General features: G+C 53.6%; 1 protein-coding gene across 1 annotated transcript in view; it reads right to left on the reverse strand.

Moving 5' to 3' along the window:
• Positions 1 to 1,152: 1,152 nt before the first annotated feature.
• LOC107299124 (RING finger protein 145-like) overlaps positions 1,153 to 8,899 on the reverse strand; it is a 13,485-nt gene continuing 5,738 nt past the window's right edge. The window contains 5 exon segments of the mRNA XM_029286687.1: positions 1,153 to 1,779; positions 3,559 to 3,915; positions 5,448 to 5,598; positions 5,655 to 6,002; positions 8,606 to 8,796. Coding sequence (XP_029142520.1) covers positions 1,153 to 1,779; positions 3,559 to 3,915; positions 5,448 to 5,598; positions 5,655 to 6,002; positions 8,606 to 8,796 — 1,674 coding nt within the window.

Raw genomic sequence — 8,899 nt, forward strand, 5'->3', positions numbered from 1 at the left:
AGATGGCTGTCCGATCTCTTCTTAAAGGCCCCCCAGGGACGGATCACCCACAACTCCTGGAGGCACGCTCAGGAACAGATCTTGACTCGACAACCACGCAGAACGCACACTGCGGTGCAAGAAAAACAACCGAGAATCGACTGGGTGGCAACTGAGATATTTTAGAGGTTCAAAAAAACCCCTCCCCATCCTTTCACAAGCCCAATTTCTGCCCTCCCCCCCCCAAAAAAAAAACTCCACCCGTTTGATTAAATCTTGAAACGCTTTGGTAAGATTAAGCCCACTTTGGGCACCCCAAATTTTAACCGCAGCGCCTGCAGGATTTAAGGGTTCTCTCCAGCAGGTCCCCCTTGAATTTGAGGGGGAGGCGATTTGAGATATTGTCCCCTCCCACTCCAGGGTTAATGACCCCATTATTTCCCCCCCCCCCCGGAATCTGCCCTCTGCCCAGTTGTGCGTGTTCTTTTCTTCCTGGTTGCACACCGGAAGTCTACGCCTGTCCTCTTATTTCAGGGGTCCCAATTTTGGCAACTTTTAAGATGTGTGGACTTCAATTCCCAGAATTCTGGAAGTTGAAGTCCACGCGTCTTAAAAGTTGCCCAGATTGGGAACCCCGGCTTTCTTTAGCCAGACAGCCAAGAGACCCCAGCCTGGGACGGATCTCCTGCAACACAACTATCGTGACGTACAGTGGGCGGAAGATGACAAAGAGGGATTAACACCTGCGCTGTGCTCTGTGACCTCACTGGGCCGGGTCACCCCCCCAGGGAAGATCCAGGAGGGTCTTTTGCTGGGACACCAGGCGAATCACCTGCCTGTCCTTTGGACTGCAAAGATGCCTCCCCAAAAAAGCTGCAGGGCCGAGCTACCAGGTTGAACTCAGCCTGCTGGGTTTGGAGAATTGAGCCAACAGGCTTCCCCAGTGCAAGCAAGGGAAAACGAAGGTCAACCAAGCAACGGGCTTTCCGTGCAAAACTTTGCATGGTTCAAAAAAAAAATAATACGGTTTTCTTCGGCTGATTTTCCTGAGTGAGACCGGCAAAAAGGCAGCTGTCTGGGTAACAGAAGTAGGAAGGGAGGGTTTTTTCGGGAGAAATGCCCCCGAGTGAAGGTCGAGGGTCAGGAACGGACGGGGGAAGGATGTCACTCAGGCTATCCAGTTGTTCCCGGTTTCTCCTGGATCTCGCGCCCAGTCTCGGCATCCTTGCCCGTCGCAAAACGGCTGGCAGTTGTTGGCGTGGGCTGATGCCCCTCGGCGAGGGCGCCCCTCGGAGCCGAGGGCCAAGGGGGACCGGTGTCTCTTTGCGCGTTGGATAATCTCAGCTCGCTTTGGGGATGGGGCTGCCCCAACGGCCGGACCTCTACCGATTCACCGAGTTTTTGGAGACTTTCCCGAAGAGGCATCTGGTCGCTTTTTTCCGCTGTGGGGGCTCTTGCTTGGGGAGGGCTGAGCCCGGGCAGGGCCCCTCGTGGACCGTGACCCAGCTGGGGGCCTTCCCCAGCGGACCCCACTGGCCAAAAGCCAGGCTGCTCGGTGTCGCTGGATGTGGACCCGTCATGATTGGAGTCTCCTGTTTTCTCGTGGCCGACGGACGCTCCACGCTCCGGCTGGGGTCTCCCCTCCGGTCCAGCGCCGCCTCCTCGCTGAATTTCCTGGGAAGCTGGGATTTGAACCGCCTGGTGGCAGAGAGGACAGGTGTCCTGCACGTAGAACCACTTGCGAAGGCAGCCCTCGTGGAAAAAGTGGCTGCAGGGCATGATGACGGCCAGGGTCATCTCCTGAAAGAAAGGCAGAAGGGGGGGAGGGGGGGCGAGGAGAAGACATCCAGGGAAGACCTGAGTTTGGAGGGGATGAATTTCAGCGACTTCCAAGAATTACAAATAATTCCTCTAGAACAGGGGTGGGCAATCTTGGCTCTTTTATGACTCGTGGACTTCAACTCCCAGAATTCCTGAGCCAACATGGCTCAGCTTGGAAACCTCTCCCTTTCCCCTCAGCATGGCTGGCTCAGGAATTCTGGGAGTTGAAGTCCACGAGTCATAAAAGAGCCAAGGTTGCCTACCCCTGGCCTTGGCAATTGGAATATGGGTGGACCTCAACTCCCAGAATTCCTGAGCCAGCCATGCTGAGGGGAAAGGGAGAGGTTTCCAAGCTGAGCCATGCTGGCTCAGGAATTCTGGGAGTTGAAGTCCACGAGTCATAAAGCGGCCTAGGCCACAGGTAGGAAACCTTGGCTCTTTTATGACCCGTGGACTTCCAGAATTCCTGAGCCAGCCACGCTGAGGGGAAAGGGAGAGGTTTCCAAGCTGAGCCACGCTGGCTCAGGAATTCTGGGAGTTGAAGTCCACGAGTCATGAGGGGGCCAAAATTCCCCCATGCTGGCTCAGGAATTCTGGGAGTTGAAGTCCACAAGTCATAAAGCGGCCTAGACCAGGGGTAGGCAAACTTGGCTCTTTTATGACTCGTGGACTTCAACTCCCAGAATTCCTGAGCCAGCCTGGCTCAGCATGGAAACCTCTCCCTTTCCCCTCAGCATGGCTGGCTCAGGAATTCTGGGAGTTGAAGTCCACGAGTCATAAAAGAGCCAAGGTTGCCTACTCCTGGTCTAGAATAAAGGTCTTGCCTATGGTGAACTTTAAGGCAGGGGTCCCCAACACCCGGGCCGTGAACCGGTACCGGGCCACGGCACGGCAGCAACCGGTCCACACAAACAAGCAAAGCCCTATCCACGGCATGGAGGCAACACACAAAACCACACACCCTCCGGTCCATGGAAAAACCCCTCTCCATGGAACCAGTCCCTGGTGCCCAAAAGGTTGGGGGCCTGTGCTTTAAGGGATGCAGTAGTCCTCGACGTACGATCACAATTGACCCTGACATTTCCGTCGCTAAGCGAGACAGTTGTTCACTGAGCTTTGCCCCGTTTTACAACCTTGCTTGCCAAAGCCGTTCAGCGAATCGCTGCCGCTGTTCAATCACATGGCCGTTAAGTGAACCCTTCTTCCCCCGTCGACTTTGCTCGTCAGACGGTCGCAAGAGGGGGGTCATGTGACCCCCTCCCAGGATGCTGCGACCGTCGTAAATACTAGCGCTTGAATTTAGATCGTGTGATCACGGAGGCCGCAAGTGTGGAAAACGGTCGTAACTCATTTTTTTTTCAGCTGTAACTGAACGGTCACTCAATGAACTGTCGTAAGTCGAGGACTACCGGCAGATTGGCAAGCGGCCCCTCCCGATTGGATTTTGAACAAACACCGCAACTTGAGGCCTCTCTCTGTCTTCGTCCGATCGAATGCAAATTCAACAGACCGCCGGATCCTGGGAAGTCTAGGGAAATGCAAGACTTGGGCGGGACCCCAGAGATCATCCATCCAACCCCCCTTCCCCAGGGTTGAAAACATCCCTCCCTCAAGCTATTGTCCTTCGGAGGCGTTACACTACATATCCCATCCTGCCCCAAGGTTTATAGGTCCCTGGTGTGTGTGTGTGTGTGTGTGTGGAGGGGGAGGAGGCAACCAGTCCCACCTGTTGGGGGGGGGGAGAAGAGGCTCGCTCACCTGGAAGCAGATGGCGCAGAGGTCATTGTGGTCCCGCAGCTGCCCGGCGGTGGCCTTGGGGAGCAAGCCGATCTTCTTGGCCGCCTCCCAGCGGAGCGAGAAGCTCCTCCAGCCGGATCGGGCCCTGAGCCAGACGTTGAAGTAGCAGTGGACGAGGATGACCGAGGCCCCCAGCCAGGTCCACTCCCCCGCGATGGACCCCCAGGTGCCGTAGGCCACCACGCACAGGGCCACCAGGAACTCCAGCGTCCGGCTGAGGGCGTGGACGCCGTACAGGATCTCCTCCATCTTCTCCCAGGGGGTCCCCTGGAAGGGCTCCATCACGAAGAGGCCGTAGACGAAGAGGGTCCCCAGCACCTGCGACGGGGGCAGGGAGGATAATAATAATGATAAAAATGATAATAATGACAATAATAATAATAATTGACGATAATAATAATTAATGATGATGATGATGATAATAATAGTAGTAGTAGTAGTAATAATAATAATAATAATAATAATGTTGGAAGGGATATTGGAGGTCATCTAGCCCAACCCCTTGCTCAAGCAGGAAACCTATACCATTTCAGACAAGTGGCTGTCCAGTCTCTTCTTAAAAACTTCCAGTGTTGGAGCATTCACCGCTTCTGGAGGCAGGTGGTTCCACTGGTTAATTGTTCTAACTGTCAGGAAGTTTCTCCTTAGTTCTAGGTTAGTTTCCATCCGTTGCTTCTTGTCCTGCCTTCAGGGGCTTTGGAGAAGAGCTTGACTCCCTCTTCTTTGGGGCAGCCCGAGATACTGGAAGGCTGCCATCCCCCCCCTCGTCCTTCTCTTTGTTAAACTAGACATACCCAATTGCAGCAACTGTTCTTTATATGTTTTGGCCTCCAGTCCCCTGATAATCTTTGTTGCTCTTCTCTGTACTCTTTCCAGAGTCTCAACATCCTTTTTTACATCGCGGTGACCAAAACTGGATGCAGTATTCCAAGTGTGGCCTTACCAAGGCCTTGTAAAGTGGTATTAACACTTGACGTGATCTTGATTCTGCCCCTCTGTTAATGCTGCCTAGCACTGTGTTGGCTTTTTGGGCAGATTCATTTAAAGACCCCAAAGTCTTCGTATTCAGTCTTCTGTTGTGACAGGCTGCTGCAGCTACTGGGGAAGGGACCCTTTTCAACTTCGAACAGCTAGTAAGCAAACTGTCGTAAGTCGAGGACTACCTGTACAGGCCCCACTGCACAGCTGCCTAGGTGCGAGTGCGAAACACAATCTGTGCTTCTGCTGGGGTTTCCAGGGCCCCGAGGCCTCCCCTGATCATCTTTGTTGCTCTTCTCTGTACTCTTTCTAGAGTCTCAACATCTTTTTTACATCGTGGTGACCAAAACTGGATGCCGTATTCCAAGTGTGGCCTTACCAAGGCCTTGTAAAGGGGTATTAACACTTCAGGTGATCTTGATTCCATCCCTCTGTTAATGCAGCCTAGCACTGTGTTGGCCTTTTTGGCAGCTGCAGGACACGGCTGGCTCCTCTTTAAGGACTAGTGCCTTTGTATCACTTCTCTGGCCACAGTTCTTAAGTGCACTTTTGTTTTTTCTTGTTGACATTCCAATACAAACAAACAACACAAAATAATAGGAATATCAGGGAAGGGAGAAGCGCAATATACCCTGTAAGCAAGTCCTCCACTTACGACCGCAATGGAGCCCAAGGTGATCGTAAGTGGTCGCGGGGGAACGACTTGCCTCCAGAAGTTGTGGGGGCTCCATCGCTGGAGGTTTTTAAGAAGAGACTGGGCAGCCTGGTAGAGGGTCTTCCTGCTCTAGCAGGGGGTAGGGGGGTCAGGCTAGATGACCTCCAAGGTCCCTTCCGGCTCTGTGGGGATCGATCTGGGGAATGCTGAGCTGTACCTGCAGGGAGGTCAACAGGCAGCTGGAGATGAGGATCAGTAGCCAGAAGTCCAGCTGGAAGAAGTGGGCGATCTTGTAGGCCATGAAGACGGGAGCCCCCAAGAGAAACAGGCAGAGGCTCACCCCACGGACGTGTTTCCAGAAATTCCTGCAAGAAGGGAAAAAACAAGGGGGGGGGGNGGGAGTGGGGGAAGGAGAGAGAGGAGAGAAAGAGGGAGAGGGAAGAGAAAGAGGGAGGGGGAGAGAGACGGAGAGAGGGAGGAGAGAAGAAGAGATAAGGGGAGAGAGAGATACAGAGAGAGAGAGAGATGGGGAGAGGGAGGGAGAGAGAGAGAGAGGAGAGGAGAGAGGGACTAGAGAAGGAGAGTAGGGGAAGGAGAGGAGAGAAAGAGGGAGGGAGGGAGGGGCTCTCACCTGTGCGTGAAGCTGCCCTCCTGGAAGCCACCAAAGCCGCTTAAGTACAGCTTGCCCAACTGGAGCAGCCCCAGGGCCAGGTAGGAGACGGCGAAGGTGAGTCCGACGAGCGAGTAGGGGGTGCTGCAGCACTTGGCCACGCTGGGAAGGCCGAAGACAGGACAAGATGGACCCCCAGGGCTGCCTCCGACTTCGGACAGCAGCCCCCCCCTCCCAAGGACCCCCACCGAGCCTCCCCCCCCGACTCCTGGCCTTGGAATGGGGGGGGGGAGTCAGAGCAAGACCGGCCTTTGCAAGAGGAGACCACCCCAATGGTATTTTTTTTTCCCCCAAGGCAGCCGGACTTTCTCGTTTTCCTTTGAAGACGTTTCGCTTCTCATCCAAGAAGCTTCTTCGGTTCTGACCGACTGGTGGGGAACGGAAGGACCGATATTCCTCGCAGTCCTCTGGACGTTAGGACGGGTCAAGAGTCCAGCTGCCTTTTGGAAGAAAGCGCCCTTGGGACCAGCCTGACCACAGATACACAAAAGACCCTTTTGGCATCCTGGCTGGGATATTATGGACCAGAGTCATTTGCTTGGAAGCCAGAAGTGCTCATCTTGAGGCAATGAGTTCCATTGGCTCCGTTAAGTCAATTCTATGAGGAAATGCTCCCTTGTCTCGGCCTTGAACCCCCCCCCCCCCGATGGACCCAAAAAGACATTGTCAGTTTCCACCTGACCCCCCCAAATAGATTCCTCTTTTCTTCTTTTAAAAAAAAAGTTATGTATTTTCCTAACCCAGAATAAGCCAGAGAGATACAGGTGGTCCTCGACTTATAACCGTTCATTTAGTGACCAAAGTTACAACGGCACTAAAAAAAAGTGACCATTTTTCACACTTAATGACTGTCGCAGCATCGTCAAAGGTCACGCGATCAAAATTCAGAGTCTTGGCAACCGGCTCCTATTTATGACGGTCGCAGCGTCCCCGGTGTGTGTGTGTGTGTGACTTGATCCCCTTTTTACGACCTGACAAGCAAAGTCAATTGGGGGAAGCCAGATTCACTTAATGACTGCCATGACTCAGGAACGATAGCAAAACAAAGTTGTAAATTGGGGCGCAACTCATTAAACAAGTCGGCTTAGCAACGGACATTTTGGGCTTCGTTGTGGCTGTAAGGTGAGGACCACCTGTGTTCCTTTGGACCAGGGGTAGGCAACCTTGGCTCTTTTATGACTTGTGCACTTCAACTCCCAGAATTCCTGAGCCAGCCATGCTGAGGGGAAAGGGAGAGGTTTCCAAGCTGAGCCATGCTGGCTCAGGAATTCTGGGAGTTGAAGTCCACAAGTCATGAAGGGGCCTAGGCCTAGGCCAGAGGTAGGCAGCCTTGGCTCTTTTATGACTGGTGGACTTCAACTCCCAGAATTCTTGAGCCAGCCATGCTGAGGGGAAAGGAAGAGTTTCCAAGCTGAGCCATGCTGGCTCGGGAATTCTGGGAGTTGAAGTCCAAGAGTCATAAAAGAGCCAAGGTTGCCTACCTCTGTCCTAGGCCTAGGCCGCTTTATGACTCGTGGACTTCAACTCCCAGAATTCCTGAGCCAGCATGGCTCAGCTTGGAAACCTCTCCCTTTCCCCTCAGCATGGCTGGCTCAGGAATTCTGGGAGTTGAAGTGCACAAGTCATAAAAGAGCCGAGGTTGCCTACCCCTGGTTTATATCCTGCGGTCATCAGCCACCAATCGGGCTCCTAAATAACTCGTGATTGGATGAGCAACAGGATGACCGGACCTTAAAGGGACAGGATCAAGATCGGGTGAAGCCTTAATACCACTTTACAATGTCTTGGTAAGGCCACAGTTGGAATCCTGCATCCAGTTTTGGTCACCACGATGTAAAAAGGATGCTGAGACTCTAGAAAGAGTACAGAGAAGAGCAACAAAGATGATCAGGGGACTGGAGGCTAAAACATATAAGGAACGGTGGCTGGAATTGGGGATGTTTACTCTAACGAAGAGAAGGACGAGGGGGGACAGGATAGCAGCCTTCCAGTATCTCAGGGGCTGCCCCAAAGAAGAGGGAGTCAAGCTATTCTCCAAAGCACCAGAAGAGGCAGGACAAGAAGCAATGGATGGAAACTAACTAAGGAGAGAAGCAACCTGGAACTAAGGAGAAACTTCCTGACAATGAGGACAATTAACCAGTGGAACAACCTGCCTCCAGAAGCGGTGAATGCTCCAACACTGGAAGTTTTTAAGAAGAGACTGGACAGCCACTTGTCTGGAATGGCGAAGCCCAGGGGTAGGCAGCCTTGGCTCTTTTATGACTGGTGGACTTCAACTCCCAGAATTCCTGAGCCAGCCATGCTGAGGGGAAAGGGAGAGGTTTCCAAGCTGAGCCATGCTGGCTGAGGAATTCTGGGAGTTGAAGTCCGCGAGTCATAAAAGAGCCAAGGTGGCCTACCCCTGGTATAGGGTTTCCTGCCTGAGCAGGGGGTTGGGCTAGAAGACCTCCGAGGTCCCTCCCGACTCCGTCATTCTTTTTTTTCTTTTTTTTTTCACTTAGCATTGTCCATTTGCCAAGTTTGGCTCCCCTTGCCCGAACCGAAGGGGCCGAAGTGAGGAGGGGTCTCCAATGCTTCTCGCAAGCTTTGGAGGGCAGGCGAACCGACGGGGATTTGCAAGATGCTTTGGGGTGGAGACGCCGCCAAATCCGAGGATTACACACACACACACACACACACACACACACAGGTGCAGCTCCTACCTGCTAAGGAAGACGAAGATCCAGCCCTGCTGGGATAAAAGGCGGCCGGAGGAGGAGGAAGAGGGGGAGGCAGCCAAGGTGAAGATCTGCAGCGTGAACAGGACGAGCCAAAAGGCGGAGAAGACCAGCGGCACAGCCAGACGCCTCCACAGAGACACGGCCAGCGTCACCAGCCGAAACGGTCCCGGATCCTGGAAAGGAAGGCACCCCCAGCTCAGGACGGGCTTGACTGACACCCGCCAGCATCCAATGGCAGCTGGCTAAGGGGGTGGAGGAGGCGAGCAGGCCGGGCAA

Source organism: Protobothrops mucrosquamatus, unplaced genomic scaffold, assembly GCF_001527695.2.
Source record: "Protobothrops mucrosquamatus isolate PMUCROS unplaced genomic scaffold, P.Mucros_1.0 scaffold4566, whole genome shotgun sequence".
In the NCBI taxonomy this organism is placed as follows: Eukaryota; Metazoa; Chordata; class Lepidosauria; order Squamata; family Viperidae; genus Protobothrops; species Protobothrops mucrosquamatus.